The 17619-nt window shown below is 36.8% G+C and overlaps 1 protein-coding gene across 2 annotated transcripts; it reads left to right on the plus strand.

The window, feature by feature from the left end:
* Positions 1 to 1147: 1147 nt before the first annotated feature.
* LOC311091116 (uncharacterized protein C11orf87 homolog) lies at positions 1148 to 4072 on the plus strand. 2 transcript variants are annotated; one of them, XM_084126881.1, is made up of 2 exons: positions 1148 to 1304; positions 1760 to 4072. In XM_084126881.1, the coding sequence occupies exon 2, from the start codon at positions 1886 to 1888 to the stop codon at positions 2321 to 2323; it is 438 nt and encodes a 145-aa protein (XP_083983007.1). In that variant the 5' UTR covers positions 1148 to 1304; positions 1760 to 1885; the 3' UTR covers positions 2324 to 4072. The 2 variants fall into 2 exon arrangements, with proteins under 2 accessions (XP_083983007.1, XP_083983008.1); XM_084126882.1 differs by having other exon boundaries at positions 1161 to 1300.
* The last annotated feature ends 13547 nt before the right edge of the window (positions 4073 to 17619 follow it).

Here is a 17619-nt window from a genome sequence, read left to right on the forward strand (position 1 = left end):
CTGCCCTATACACCCTTAAAAAGGTTCAGTAACACTTTAGAATACTGTTCCTTCATTAATTAATTTCCTACACAGGAACAAATAAGTACAAGAAACAAGAAACTTTGATTAACAAATTAGTAAGTAATAGCGCTCAGTCGAATGTTCACTATTAGCTAATCAGTAACTACTATTTTTCATACCTCACTGAAGACTACTAACTACTAATAACAGGTTCATAATTAATATTACTAATGCATAATGTATAATATAAGGTAATGATAACCCATTGGTAATGAATCAAGTGTTACTACATCCTTCTAAAGGATACAATTTGGATCCGTATTCTAAAGTGAAAAGCATGATTACTAATATTGACTGGTTTTTGTAAGGTTTTGGATAGTGATGACTCAAGTGTTACTACATCTTTCTAAAGGAACTACTAATTATTTGGATCAGTATTCTAAAGTGAAGATCATGGGAACACACTAGTAATGGACTAATGTGTTAACAAATCCATTGGAAGGAATTACTATTCAAAATCTTACAATGACTTCAGTCAATATAATGTTTTTCACTTTACTGATCCAAATTATTAGTAGATCATTTAGAAGGATGTAGTAACACTTGAGTCATTACTAGTGTGTTACCATTACCTTTTATTATAAATTATGCATTATTCATGTTAATTATGAACCTCTGGGAGGTATGAAAAAAACTGATTAGCTAATAGTGAACTAGCATCCAACTGAGTGCTATTACTTACTAATTTGTTAATCAGAGTTTCTTGTTAGTTAATAGTAGTTATAGAATGTTAATAGTGTGTTATTCATTAATGAAGGAACAGTATTCTAATCCATGGAACCTTCCATCCAATTCTTTACAGCACAATAAAAAAAAAGGTTCTTTAGACAGTTAAAATGTTCTTTACACTTTCTTTTCTTTTAACAACTGTTCTCTGCAAGGTTCTTTTGAGAATCAAAAATGGTTCTTCTATGGCGTCTCTGTGAAAACCCCCTTTTGGAACCTTATGCGTGATAAATTGCGGTGCATCAGACAAATGCAGGGAAGGGACGTTTTTTGACAGAACATACCCTTGTGTAGCCCCCATAAATGAGAATATCAAACCCTGGATTGTCATCTGAACATATATATATATATATACACTGTACGTCTGAATGAGGTTGCTGGAGCGTTTGGATCCTCAAAGCGATACGTCATTGCGAGCCACGGCGATTGGCTGGATTCAGCTCCTTTTTCTCCACAATTTGCAACCACGAGCGGTCTTCGCCTCCGGAGCAGAGACATCCCTACAGTAGAGGCAGGTAAACTATCGGTTTCAATGTAGATCTTCGCATGTTCATGTGTCTGGAGAAGCTAGTTATTTATTTTTCCTGCGTATGGGCTACTTTATGGTTTTCTTCAGACAGCATCTAATTGATGAACAGCCCTGCTTCTGCTGGCTGATCTGAAGGAATGCCGCAGTTGAGAAATGAATGCTGAAACAGATATATGCCTTTTGTAATTGTAAAAGAATAGCTTTGCGAAAAGGGAATATAGCGGCTTTATTTGCGCGCATACGCCACAAAGTTATAGCGACCAGCGCGCGCGCGCCCTGTACGAATGAGATCGCTTTTGTTCTTAAACACATTCTGTATGCGTCAAAGGTGTGGGTTTTGAAAGTGTTTTAAAGGACGATTTCCAACGTGACTAGAATTGTAACGCTAAAAACCCCACATGCTCTTTTCTAACCCTGGATTCCTCATTGGATCTATTTTAGGTGGACTCGTTTCCCCCCCAAGAGAAATGAATGCAATATAGCGCGCGCATTCGCAGGGGTGGACATTTCTTTTCGCTCTCATCTCAATTCTTCCCTGCAATACAGACACAGCCCGAACCGGACTAAATGAGTGCCCGGACCTTGGAGAGACTGGCGCTTTCCATTCCCCACTGTGCCTTAAACGGAACCGCTCGGACCAACAATGGCACCTGCTTTGACCGGGTGGATCAGTTGTTCCAGGCGTTCTCATCCACCGTCGTGCTTTTCGTGCTCATCGCGATGATCATTGGGATAATAGCCGTGTCCATCACGACCTTCCACTTTCACAAAAGCAAGATGAAAAAGCGCAAGATACAGAAAGCCCAGGAGGAATACGAGCGCGACAACCGCAGTCCCAAAGCGGGCAAAGGCAAGCCGGTGGTCCGGCAGTGCATCATGGTGAGACCCCCCACGGCAGTGCGGAAAACTGACCCAAACACGGAGGATCCTGGCGTGACAGAGGACATGGGACACTCGGGACAGGCGAAGGATGAGAACTTGTTGGAATCGGTCGCTGTGTCTTGATAACGCAGTGCCAGCTTCGGGAGGACACTGTAAATATCCTATGTATTCATATGATATTACCCACGGAATATATCAATTCTTTGTATAAGCATTACAGTTGATAAGTTTTCATCATATAGATCCCGGAGGAGTCTTTGAAAGAAATCTATGAACAGTCTCAATGGAGAAAAGACTATGCGGACTGTGGAATTTCCTATCAAATAATTTGGAGCTAGTCCTAATGGGATCAGATGAGAGAATTGAAAAAGATCCTATTGGATGAAATGAAGTAAAAAGGCATTAATGGGTTAATCCAACAGGATTTTATTGAATGCAAATGGAATTTCTATCATAATTAGGAGTTAATTACAATGATATCAAACATAATACCCTCTAAGAATAAAAAAAAAGCTCCTACTGGATAAAATTTATTTTTAATTAATTTATTTATTAATCAATAAAATCTTACTGGATTAAAAGAATAGGCCTAATTAATTGGATAAACTAAGAATCTTATTTTAGTAATAAGAATCCCCCCCCCCCCCCCCCCCCCCCCCCTTAAAAAGCGATCCTCAACAAATCAAATAAGATTATATTTCATAAAAATGAAATTCTGGGGGGAAAGACATTGATCATTCAATCCAATAAAATCTTACTGAATATTGATGGATTTCTAATGAAATTCAGAGCCATTCCTGTGTGGATCAAACAAAACTCCTCTAAGAATCAAATTCAGTAGGATTTTACTCGGCGCTGATGATTCGGAACCAAATCCAAACTGGATCAAATGTGAATCATCTAAGAAGGATGGATGAACTGAGGTGCCTATTCTTTTCCCCAAGCCTCTTTTAGTTAACGTTTCTCAGAATTTTAGTTAATCCAGTAAGATTTTGTTTTATCCCGTTAGGATTGTCTACAAATTATGATAGACATGCCTATTTCTTTAATATATACAGGCCCAGCATCTGTACATGCAGATTGTCGCGTCCACTCTTCTTATTGTCATGATGCCACCAAGAGGAATCAGTGTAAACATGGACAAATGATGGACCTATTGACAGTACTTCCAAAGTTTATTACTAAATATAGTGAAAGAATAGTTCGAGTTAAAGGGACGGCTCTCTTGCATAAAGTCTGTACAGATGCTAAACTAAGGACAGAGACAACGGTCTTATTCGTGTAGAATTTCAACACAACTCGCAACAATTTTTCTTTGTTTTGGGGTTTCAGAATCCCTTTTAGGCAACATTGTTGTTTCTTTTGACAAATGGACTTTCTTAATTGGGATTTTCTTTTGTCTCAGTGGCTTTTTTCAAGATAGAAGTGCAATTCGTGCCATTCTGGCTTGGCATGAATAGGTTTAGTGTTTTAACCCCTTTATCCCCGAGACTGTTGATGTGCAATTGCTGCTGCTAGTGGTAGTGTAGCCTGTACTTGTTTTGTTCATGGCACTATATAATCATAGTAAAACTTATGTAACCTGAGGCATTTCAGTTTTGTGTTACAGCTCTGTATTAGTTTTTGCTCTAGATTAATATAGCACTAATGATCGAGTATTATATTTTTTATCATTCCTAACTAGTGTAACAATCAATAAGAAACTATAGAACATTTTAAAAGTCATTTTCTGTATTTCCTTGACGTTGTGTTGAACGGGAAATGGGAGTCATAGACCGAAATCAAGTATTGTAACAGATCGCAGTTTGAATCTTTGTTTTTAATTTTGTTCAATGCATACGATTTTGAATTACTAATAAAGTATTGTGCAGATGGGTGTCTCATTTTTTAATTCATTAGCATGAATCATCTTAGAATTATTAGAATTACTGCCCAAAAGCATCATAACTGAAGAAGTGCTAATTACAAAATTACATTTAAACTTAATACATTAAGGCTCTAATATCTATCTATCTATCTATCTATCTATCTATCTATCTATCTATCTATCTATCTATCTATCTATCTATCTATCTATCTATCTATCTATCTATCTATCTATCTATCTATCTATCTATCCGTAAGGCCTATAAATCTTCAATTCTTCAAAATATTTTTTCCAATACTTTTTTTCAAACATTTCAAACAAACAAACAAACAAACAAGCAAACAAGTTTTTTCTTGACAATCTCTTTTTTTTCTATAAAAAAAAGACATTTTATGAATTTCTTTGAGTTTTAAATCATTTTAGTTCAACTTCCATTCAAATTCGATTAGCATTCTGCATTCTGTTTGTAGGGAAGCTTGTTTTCGCCACAGAATAATAAAAAAAAAAAAATTGTATGAAAGTAATTGTGACTTTTTATCTCACAATTCAGACTTTTTTTTCTCGCAAGTGTGAGTTTATATCTCACTTCATATCTCACAATTCAGCCTTTTTTCAAATGTATAACTCGTTTTAGAACTGTACAACTGTCTTTTTTCCTCAGAATTGTGGCCCTATTTTAACAAGCGCATGGTCTAAAGCGCACGGCGCAAGTGCACCCGAATCCACTTTTGCTAGTTTAATGACATGAAAAATGGTCGGCGCACCCGGCACATGGTCTAAAAGGGTTGTCCCTATTCTTAATAAGTAATGGGTGTGTTTTGGGCGTAACGTGCAATAAACCAATCAGAGTCTCATCTCCCAATCCCTTTAAAAGCCAGTTGCACTCGCACTATGGCGGATTTACATGGCGGAATTTGCAAGCGGAAAAGCTGAACGCTTCTATAGCGAGGAAACGGCTCTGTTGTGCGCAAGGTTAAAGCAGACCATCTACGGGATAAAGTGTACGCGCATTATGCACCCGCCTATAGGCGCACATTACTAACGCGCTCTTTAAATAACAAAAAAAAAAATATTGCATTTGGCAATATAATCCATTGACTTTAGACCAGGTTTCAGTTAGTCAATGGCTCAGTCTATTTCAGTTCCTCAAAATATCAACGCGCCAAAAATGCGCCTGAACACACCTCGTTTTCAAACCAGCAGCCAATGGGTGAACAAATGGGCGCAAATGCATTTGCTATTTAAACAACGTGGCACAGGACGTGAAAATGATAACTGCGTCGGGCTGAAACTAGCAAAAACACTTGCGTCGTGCCTGGTGCTGCATTGCGACGGATGTATGATAGGGCCCTATATTTTGCAATACGGACTTTATGACTCTCAATTGCAAGTTTATATCTTACAATTGTGAGAAATTAAGTTTAAAATTGCTAGATATAAACTCAGAATTTCAAGAAAAACTCAGAATTGCAAGAAAAAAGTCTGAATTGTAAGGTATGTTTTTTAATTGCAAGTTTATATCTAGCAATTCAGACTTTATTTCTCGCGATTCCAAGTTTATAACTTGTAATTCTGACATTTTTCTCATTGCGAGAAAAGAAGTCCAAACTGTGGAAAGTCGTAATTACTTTTTTATTTTATTATTTATTCCTTAGACTTAGAGGAAACTTTGAATGCTTGCTACCCAATTCAAATTCAGCAATTGAACTGAAATCTAAAGGGCATTCTCAATTCAGTTCTGATCCAGAAACACAATGCCGCTGCTGGTGTGTTCCTGTCAGAGGTGTAGGATATAAAGCACAACTGTCAGCTGTCTAAACTATACTTGAGAGACTGAATTCAATAACCCTTCACAAATCAAATAATTATCATCCCTCTATTTATGTTAAAAGGCTAATTGCTTGACTGCTGCAATATCCACTTTGTGTGGGACATGAACAAAAGTGACAGAGGAGCACTGCTGGGTAGAGAACAATATCTCCTCTCATCTCTTCTCATGGTTTTCATTTCTTCTTCAGTTGAACGTTAGAGCACAGCGGTTAGTGTGATACCACTGACAAAAGGAAAAACGAACAAACAGAAGATGTGGGAGATCTTTGCGCCTCCCCTCCAGCCAATCAGAGAGCGTTCGAGTAAATACACCTGTGTGTTCGACACTGTTCGGTGTGCCAAACTTGTGCCCACTACACAGCCCACTCTCCTCTCTATGTCTCATTGTGTGTGGGCCGCAGCAGCCACTGGCAGCACATTGTACACGTAACGGCTCTCTCTGCCCACATCACATTAGTGTGTGAATTCATTATTCGGTATGAATAAGAAGATTGAGATTAGATGACTGTAATTAATCTGAAAGTAAAAAAAAAAAAAGTTTCCATCCATACGTCTTCTGTACGTTAGCTATTTCATCCCAAATAATGGAACTGTTTGCTGATTTATCACAGTCAAACCACATCATAACACAAGGAGCACATCTGCATCAAAATGTCAAGGTCAGTAAAGGTTTTTCCTGAACGAATCTATCACCACAGTTGGCCTTGCATGCAGTAACAGTGTGGAAAATGGAGTGAATGCCAATACAACTGCAGCCCTCAACATTAAGGTTACCCCACTAATTAAGACAGTAGGTTACCCCACTAATTAAGCATGTAAGTAAGTAAATACATAAATAAATCAATATATATTTTAGGTATAGATCGCTAGATTGGTTGATTCATGGTTAATTCATATGAATTCTTACAATCTCATTCGTACATTTTCGCACGATCGAAAGTCACATCATATGTATTCATATGAAATCTCCATCTCGTAAATAGGTGACATTCTCCTGTGAGATGGGATATTACTAAACTAAACTAAACTAAACAATGCATAAAAACCTTTAAATTGTCCAGACATAATAAAACACATTGAGTGATCTATTTTTTTAGCTTAAAGTAAATAAAAATGATATACTAAAAGTGATATTTAAAAGCTAATCAACCTCAGAATCTTCTCAAAATGTAAACTAGCAAGGAAAATGTAGTGTCAGGTTTTGGGGAAGGAGAGTGCGAGGACTCAAATGCAGAGCGCAGTAGGGCTTTTTATTAAGTGCCAAACGTTCGGCGACGATCTAGCACAAGACAAAAAAGTTTTGCTTTTGCTTTTTTCGCAGACAAACGACAACGTTGTCAAAACGATCCCTGCTGAGAAGAATCTGTGAAAACGACTAAAAACTCTGTATTCTGCTTCCAGGCCAGTAGTTGGCGATGTCACATTGTAAAGAAACACTACGCGCCTGTACGTCTGAATATGTAATACATGTACAAAAGTTTTCACAAATTCACGTTTTTTGTGGTTTACATGGAGACGATAACGGTATCATTTTCAGCGTTCCAGATGTGTTAAAATAAATGATATTATCTAAATCAGAAACCTGCTGCTTTGCTGCTCAATCAGACAGAACAGAAAGCATTTTCTGATGAGAGTATCTCCATTTAAATTGGTTTCTGACCTTCAGGGCACCATGAAATATTGTCAATCAATCCATCCATAAATCCATCCATAAATCCATCCATCCATCCATCCATCCAACCATCCATCCATCCATCCATCCATCCATCCATCCATCCATCCATCCATCCATCCATCCATCCATCCATCCATCCATCCATCCATCCATCCATCCATCCAAACGTTTGAACGATTGAGGACATGGTTGTTTCCCCTACGTTAGGCTGCATCTTTTGACCAGCTGCCTTGGCCGTATAGTAAGGTCATGATTGAAAACATGGTCCACAATAGTGTCCCTCATTTTATCTGAAATGTGCCTACGTCCTTGGCCTCTTCTACCTCTTCCTCTGTTTTGCCTCCCATCCCCTCCATCACACATCCTTACCCCTCTTCTTCTTCCCGGCTGTTGACCCTGATCCTTATTGTTCCATTGTCAGAAATTGTAACACTGTGTTGTCCTCTGTCTATGGAATGGAAAGCACAGGATTGTGGGATATCAAAGGCAGTGAAGACCACATCTATTCTGCCTTCAAAAATCAATCAGATGAAGGTATCTCAGGAAGTGAAGCTAACACTGGATTCGGACGTACTTGATGCCTTTCAACATTGAAAACAGTTGTGCTGCTTCATAATTTCAGGAGTCTGAAAAATAATTATTAGAAAGTTCAAATGAACAGCATTTAATTGAAATCATTATAACACTGCAAATATCTGCAATCATTCTTTACAAATAAAAAAAAATCTTATTCAGGTGATCTGGAGAAAACTTCCAGCTTGACAAAAGACACAAAATGAGTTTATCAAAATATTTGAAATTAATGATAAATGTGCAATGCTAATAGAGACACCATATATGACCACAGGATGAATGATCAACATGAAAAATGTAGAAATCAATGATCCCTGAAGCGATGACATAACCACAGCTTGCTTGATATGATGAAACCATCCCTTAGCGATGACAGTCATGACTGATGTTACTTGATATGCTTCTCTCCCAAACACATTTAGTCTTGCTGGAGGGAAACTAAATGAGAGAAGGCATAATTACCCAGCAAGACAAGGCAGCATGTCTCCAGACTACTGTGGCAATCTGTCAGTGTCAACAGTATTGGTGTTTTCCTCTCTCTATTGCACTGGGAATACTTTGTGAAAGGAGGCAATTCAAAGAGGCCTGTTTATGGTCGGTTCTGCATTATAGCTAATTAAGCACTGCAATTCTTGCATTTTCTTTAAGGATTATACAACCCAAATGCTAAAATGCTTGCATTTCCCCATCTAACTTACCCTGTTCTCTTCGACACTGACATGAAACAAAAGAGGTTAGTGCTGAGCTCAGAGATGCTGACTGTCCAACCACAGAGACGAGCGCCAGATCTGCTTCCTCAGTGGCCTTGCATTGATCCGACTGTGGCTAAATTTAGATCTCTTTGACTTATGGTACAGTGGGCTATTGCTTTTTGTCGTTGTTGTTGCAGTATTCAGATTTAAAGGTTTCACATCAATTTGACCATTTCTTTTATATGTAGGGAAGGCCTGGACTGGCTGTCACATGAGGAAATTGTCACAAGTGTTGTATAGCCTACCATTAACTAAAGGCTTTTTTTGAGTAAAAAATGATTTGCTTTTTCAATCAGTGGTTTTGTATGTTGGTTAAATTAGGCCATTTTCTATGAATTGTCCATATAAATAGGGTAATATCATGTTTTTGTTATAGGTAAACATGATAAAACCGTACTGGGATACATTAAGGAAAGAGTCAACTATATGATGAAGGAGGTATATTTTAAGTATGATTTGTATTTATTTTATACAAACAATGAATTCACTACAATTTCTGCCAGCCAAAATAATAGTTTTCTATTTTTATTTTATTTTTTTAAGTCCCTCTGTAGTCAATCATTTTATCCCGTAAAACTCATCTTTGGTCACCAAAATGACATTTTAAACGGGTTTTCCTTGAAAATAAAATTATTCATGCCTTAAAATAGCTTGAATGTAACTCAATTAGTATACGCCTCATTTAGTATACGCGGTTCTATGAATATGTAAATGAGCCCCGCCTCCACTCACTCACACAGCTCAGAGATCCACTCGTTGACGATCACACGTTGATCTGATTGGTTCAAGGTAGTTTGTGACGTCAGAAACACCAGCGATTTCAAACCGCGTTTTTGAGACTGTCTTTGGTTCACTGCAGTTTTAAGGAGAAAATACTTTTGAATTTGTACATAGTTTGTCTTAAAGCATATTCAAAACACCACTTAGACATAAAACAACATTAAAAGCTTGATTTTCACCACAGGGGGAAAAATCCAGTCTTAAATCCAGTCTTCTATCGATAAGCTGATAACTAGTTTATGGCTTTTAACTGATAAGGGTCCATAGTTGAAGAAACACTAGATAAAGATTTTCTCTCTCATCATGTCTGTCTGTCTGTGAAAGCTGTTAAGAGTGAACAAAATGGAGGAAGGGGGCGTTTGAAGGTTGAGGAACCACTTGAAAAGCCAGCATTTATCTTTAGGCTTCAGCACCCTGCAGCCTCTCAACTGCAAAAAGACGTGAGGGAGATGATTGCTTCTCATAAAATCTGGAAATTCCCAGGAAGCAATTATTAAAAAGTGGTGTATCCACCCACTCCTCTGGAAATCATGATGATAAAACCCACATGAGGACATAAACTCCCTTCAAATTTTATAGGAATGTACAGGACTGTAAATGGAAATTCGTTCCTCTAAGCATCAATTAAGATCCTATAAACTGACATTCTGACAAAATGGAAGTAATTCCTGTGGGATTCTCATTAGAATCCTTTAGAATTGCTCCAGATTATGACAGAAAATCCATTAGAACACCATTAGCATTCCTTTATTAGTGAAGAAATTACTAATTTCTCTCACACACCTGTTCTCTCCTTGAATAAACTGGTTGAATGAAGTGGCTTTACTCTGGAAAAATGGCGTCATTTAGAATTAGAATATCTGACAAAGCTTATTTTTGTGAATTCAATTTCTTTGTTGTTGAGACCAACTTTTTCCACATAGGAAACTATTTTAATGAGTTTAATTAAATGATTGTAATTAAAATGATTGCCCTCGCATGGGGTACGTTTATTAATATATATTGCCTTTCAAAATGCCTTGCCTGTTAAATCAGCCCCTAATGAAGAATAATGAGGGGTTTCGAAATGTGGTGTCATTCTGCTTTGATTATTAATCTTCGCCAGTAGCCTGAAAGATGAAATTCTATTATGTGTAGATGCCTATTCAGCTTCCGACTGGGGATCTCGGAAAACAGCAGAATTCAATTTCAGTGATAATTGCAATGAGAGCACCAACAAGAACCAAACGTCTCTTCTCTGTTGGTTATTTTATCTGTCTGGGGAAAGAGATGGGAAGAAACAAGAAAGCACTTAAAGATACAATTGAAAACGGTTCCCGGAGCACTCCGCTGGATCGCAGAATTCCAATAAAAGCCCTAGGAGGATTTTAGTGAGCTTGAAGAGGATCCTTGTCAAGCAGTGACTCAAACAGATATGTCACAAGATGATAGTCTGGTGCAGACAGACTTTTTGACCAGTGGCATGAAGTCTGGTCCACATGGCAGCTTATTCTGGCCAAGACCCCCTCATTTGACTTATATTTTAGGAGTGTGTGTATCTGAAATAGATTATACCACAAAAAAAAAAAAAAAAAAAGATAGAATGCTGCAGCAATGGCGTATTTTTCTAGGTCAACCCTGAAGTTAGCATAACTCTGGTTCTCTCGACAAAAAAAACAATAGGATTTTTTCATTGGCTTTTGGAATATTGCAGAAAATGACCAATGATAATCTTCAGAAATTAACACAAATTGTATGAATTTTGAAACCTTTTATGAAAATACAATCGGCAGAAGTAAAAAGCTAAACGTAGGCTATAAATGAACTACACCATGGTCGCACGGGCATCATCTCTAATGCCGGATTTCAGACTACATGATATCATCCGAACTTTGGCACGATCCACTTGACGTAGTGAAGTGGTGATTCGCAAACGACAATGGCCGTCGAGACACAAGAATCGATCATTTCATCTTGTATAGTGTGTGTTACATGTTACATAGCGTGTGTTACCCTCTAGAGGTCGGAAATGTTTGTTACCTGTGTCTGTGTCTTATTATGAGCAGATTCCCTACACCTGCGGATTCTAGGATCCACTGCTGCTTCAATGTATATCTAATGAGTGATTATAATCAAGGTATTAATCAACATTTGTTCCTTCTTAATATCAAATTAGTTGAAGGACTTCTCTAAGCTTATGAGATTTGATTTCGTTATAAGACGTTACCAGTGTGATTATCGAAATTGTTCTTTCATGTATTCTTTAAACGTCTGTATTAAATATCTGACAGGTGACTGAGGGTCTGGCCCGTGCCAGGAATGCAGAAACAGCGCTTGCTCATTTAGCCCGGCTTCCAGAGATGAAATATGGACTTGTTTTGTTTGAGAAAGGTCTTCAACATGTGTTAATATATATATAGTCTGTTCTTCTAGCTCACCATGACGACTATAGGTCACAAGGGTCATTGGAACCAATAGTTTAAGTGACCATTTCTTAGCTAAAGTCTTTTCTTCACTGTTAGATTAAAGTGTCCTCTCATTGAGAAAAGTAACATGTTATCTTGATGATTTGGGAAGAGTCTCCTGTTTATCGTTAGAGCCCGACCAAATCCAACCTTGAAGAAGCTGTGTGTCTATGTGTGTGTTAGTATTCTTGGTTACAGGAACAAGTGACATTATTGGAGATTGACTGACTTGTTTTCTTCAACATGCTGGCACCCAGCAACCCAGATCTGTGACCTGGAAGGTCACGACGTGCCTGACTTCAGGGTCCGAGTGTCAGCTGCCTAATCGAAGGAGAAATGCTTCAGTCTATCTGTCCATGTGTGGAAAATGTGTTTATCTATTTCTTAGCCAATCAGAATCATTCAACCTGAAGCAATGGCGTAGCTTAGACCCTGGTGTAGGGTATACCTGCTGTGATCTTTGTAACTGTATAGGAACAGCCTACGAACTGCTTATGAGTCTTGAAGCTGACTTCTGCTGATGAAACTGCAACTATCTTCTTTCATTTATTATAATTCTGACTCTTGACTTAAACTGACTTTTTTTTAATTTTTATTACAAGACAGGTTAGTTGGTTGTAAAATGTCATGTGGTGCGATTCCCCAAAAACCTAAAGATATTTATGACTTAATAGTTCATGATATTTATAAAAAATGTTTTACCTTGATAAAAAAAAAAGAAATATATATATATGAAGACTTCAGATGCAAAAGCCTCTAAGTGCCATCTGAAATTTTCTTCTAAAATGAGTATTTTTATCAAGCTCGTATATTTAAGTTTAGTAATTTCAATTTAATGACAATTAATAGGTAATTTTCATTGCCATTAAAGTGAAATAAGTGAACATAAACATACAAGCTTGATAAAAATGATGAAGGCACTTAGAGGCTTTTGCATTTTAAGTCTTCATATATATATATATGTGTTATATATATATATATATATATATATATATATATATACATACATATATATATATAAATGATTACTATTTGAACACTTACATATACACTGCAATATATGGAAGCAATTTTCATTTATAAATTGCTAGAATATTTCCGAAATAATTACATAGAATCTGCAAGAAATTTTAAAGTAGAAATATTTAAATAGTATTTTCATGTAACATGTTATGTTACAGGCAAATTTGGCAAATTTAGCAATTAGTTCTACCTAAGGCGCACTCATAATATCGTTTAGTCCCTGGCAGATTGATAAAAAACTGACTCTCAAATGTGTGAGGCTGGTCTCCATATTGTTGAAGGAGAGTCTGTGCAGTTAAGGAAAGATCAAATTGGCTAAATAAAGTACAATAGGAGAAAGTGCATGTATTAGGTTGATTATTTTTCAAAAGTTCCTTTTTTTTACCATATGCAATGGCATTTATGTACTTGGCATTTAAAGATTTGTTAATGTCTAATGTTTAAAGACTGGGAAGAGTATTCCTCAATGTATTGAAGTGCAGTAAACAAGCTTAAGACGCCCGAGTTTTAATGAGCCCCTCTTTGTTTTTCTCCCACTTAACACGCATATTGAACAGTCTTTACACTTTGGTGAACAGTTCTGAACTGTCTGGCCTCAAAACTAGACATCTTTATTGTAACAACCTACTCTTGCTCTCAAGACAGCGCCGCTCATTTCCATAGAAACAGACCAAATTAGCACTCTGCCTTGTGTATCACACAGTTTTTCCTTGCTATCTACACTAAACAACGGTGCCTAAGAAGAATAAAAATACAGATGGAAATGATATCTGAAAAAATATCTTTCATCATTTATGCATGGCAATAAATTGCACTTTTTGCACAACGGTTAGAAATGTATTTTTGCCTGCATTGCTGTACTGAGGAGAAATCGGATATCTGCTCTAATTAGTGTTTTCACCCACATGTTGGGATGTGATTGTCGGTGATGATTTACATTACAAGAGGATAAAATTTTAATCAATGGAAAGGGTGTCTACAGCGATTCTTCCGAGACCCATTAATGATAGCAGGAGAAACGCTCCACCCAAACATCTTGCAAGACATAAAAGCAGCATCAGCAAAACTCACAGGGCGAGAAAGAATGAGACAGATGGAGAGGGAGACAGTAAGTGAGAGGCAGTAGTCATGGATATGAGGCAGAGGAGGGGGTTATGAAGAATGAGAGATGTGTGTGTGTGTGTGTGTGTGTGTGTGTGTGTGTGTGCGCGTGTGTGTGAAGTAGACACCAAGGACTTAACTAAACTGCTGAGTCAATCCAATACAGGTCATTAAAACATGACAAAGACTCAAATATGTGCTGAGTTCGGGAGAGTGTATGGCTGAATTACACATAACATGTTATGGCCATAATCCACCCTTAAAGAAACACACTCTTAAAAATAAAGGTTCTTTATTGACACCGATGGTTCCATAAAGAACCTTCAACAGTCTATTGAACAAAAGGTTCTTTATAGAATATTAGGTTGTTCAAATGTTCTTCACACTAAGAAAAAATGGTTCTTTTAAAGGGGTCCTATTATGCCTTTTCACTTTTTCAACTTTAGTTAGTGTGTAAAGTTGCTGTTTGAGCATAAAAACGATCTGTAAGGCTACGAAGCTCTAAGTCCACTCCAAAGGCAGTCTCAGAAAGAAAACACATTTCAAGAACTACAACAAACGCCTTATTGGGATTACAACGTGCTTCTTTTGGATCACAATGAAGTCACAATGTAACTCATTTAAATAATCGAATACGCAAAAAAAGGGAGCGAGGCCTGGTTGAGCTGCGCTCGAAAAGACCTGCTCTAGTAACGTCTTGTTGCCGAATTGTATCCTTGTTCCACCCCGGTTCCAAAACCCCTTTGTTTGGCCTTGGACGAACATGGAAAACAGTGGTTAAAATTTATTTTTAACACTGTTCCTGAACATTATAAGCCCAACATTTATCTGTGTGTGGCACATTTTACGGAGGACAGCTTCCAGAACCTAAGGGAGTACAATACGAAAGCTTCCCTGAAAGACAGAGTGGTTCCCATTTGTCGGGAAAATCTGTTGTTTATGGATCACAACTTGTAAGTATATTTTATTATTTGTGTCTCTACTAGCTAACATTGCAGTGTTGATGAAGTGATTAAGCTTTTGTAAGCTCTGTTGACTGTTCACTGATCCTTAGGAACTTCCCACTCTGAAACGTCCTGTAAAATCCGTGCTGGCAAAGGTTCTGCACGATCCTCTTGTTCGTAAACAATTTCAGGGTCTGAATTGGGCTAGAAATGGTATGGCATGATTGACGCCATTGTTAATAATTTCACCTGAGCAGATGAAGCTCGCGGTTATGGTAAGGGTCTAAGCAGATCGCCAAAAAACACACTGGGCCAGCTAACCAATCAGAGCACATTTGGTATTTTGGAAGGAGGGGCTTCATCGAAACAGGAACTAAACAGGGGTGCATTTCCCTAAAGCAGGGATGGGAAACTTCGGTCCTGGAGGGCCACTGTCCTGCAGAGTTTAGCTCCAACCCTGGCAAAAACTCTTTTCTAGTAATCCTGAAAACATTGATTAGCTTGTTCAGGTGTGTTTAATTAGGGTTGGAGCTAAACTCTGCAGGACAGTGGCCCTCCAGGACCGAAGTTGCCCATCCCTGCCCTAAAGCATGGTTCGCCAACAATGGTCGCAAGTTCTGTCGCTATCAGATTTCAGATTTAAAGCACCGTTTTTGAAGAGTGTGCATGTGCATACGTGCTCTATTATGTAAGAATGAGCCTAGGATTGAATCTGGAAATAAAGCAAAATTACATGAGAACAATGAGAATTAGTCTCATTGTTCTCATGTATTCATTTCAATTAGAAATGAATTAAAAGAAGTTATTACCATCTGTGTGACACCATACATTGATGTTGTTTTATTTTAATTTTTTAATATTTTTTATTTTATAATCATTAGTCATTTATGTAGTTGTCATTTGATTTACATAATTTATTCATTTTATAATTTAATCATTTTATTCTTATTCTTATTATTTATTTATGTAATTTTATGTTTATTTTATGTTGTATTTAATATGACTTATTTTACTTATTAAACTTGCAATACTTGCTATTGTTTTTTAATCTTATGATTCTATGGCTTGAAGGGATGTTCGTCTCCATGTGAAGCAGTGATTTTCCATTGCTTTTCTCTTGGTATAATAACAACACGTCTGGTCAGACGAAGTCAGAGCTTTGAAACATACGCAACTAAGATTATTCAGTGACCTGCTCTTTTTTATTATCATAACTTCGTCTCCTGCTTCTGCTCTTTCCTGGCTTTCTCAGTTATACTCTCCGGCTGATAGAAGAAATATCTTCTGGCAGGGATTCGGCGTCCGGGGTCGAATCTAATATATCTGATATTTCTATTTCTATGCAGAGATGCATCCGATCCAACATTTTGGCACAATCTAACATTTCTTTCTGAATGTTGACAGTATTTTCTGCCCAAAAACCATAACCATAAAACATAACCATTCTGTTCTGGAAATGTATGCAAATTAGCACATATTTAATTCCATAATACCTCATTAACATATTTAAACATAAAATGTATGTTTAATATTTATATTTAATCCTAATCACTGCGGGTGTCTTGCTTTTAAGTCATATTTTAGAACATTTATTTGCACTGTGATAATATTTTTATGACAATTTACCCCCAAAATTGTAATTAATGCAATGAAAAATCATGATAAATATGATAAAACATATTATTTACATGTTGTTGTTTTTTTGTTATATTTTGTGTTTTTACATATTTACAACTGCAAATTACAGATTTGTATGCAATTTCATGTACAATATTTATAATGTCCTACTATAAAAAAGTGGCAATGATCTCCACGGTGCCAGTTACCTTCAAAAACCTTATGAAATATAATTAAACATCTACTTTATCATGCAAAACTTTGATCTTGAAACACATCTCCAGTCAGTGTTTTGTTAAAATAATTAAAAGACGGATGAAGATTTGACTGTCATGCAATATTCCCACGCTCTGTTATTTTCCACCCAGTTCATTAGACTGCATTTCTGAGTGAGTGATTGATTCGCTTTTGTTGGTAATTAGTTTTAATTACAGGCATGTTAATTTTATAAACACATAATCAGCATTTCTTATTTTATATCGTTTTCAGCAATGCATAATTAATAACTACTCGCTTGAAAACATAAACTACTCAGATTGACTTTATTACCATAAGCGATACAAAGGATTTGAGAATTTCATATCAAAGGTTAGAGACAAAATAAGGTGTTATAATTTACATTTAATTCTTTTTAATGACAAAATTGTTTGTCATGATTTTTTTCTTGACAAACAATAAAAGAAATCCCACAAATCCTATAGACTGAAGAAAGAAACTGAGGCAGAAGGAAGGAAACTGAAGAAGGAAACTGAGCATTTAGAGATCAGAATATCATTGAGACTTGGTGGAGAGCTCTTTTGTGCAAGTAAAGTC

The sequence above is a fragment of the Abramis brama genome (assembly GCF_963993115.1).
Source record: "Abramis brama genome assembly, chromosome: 10".
NCBI lineage: Eukaryota > Metazoa > Chordata > Actinopteri > Cypriniformes > Leuciscidae > Abramis > Abramis brama.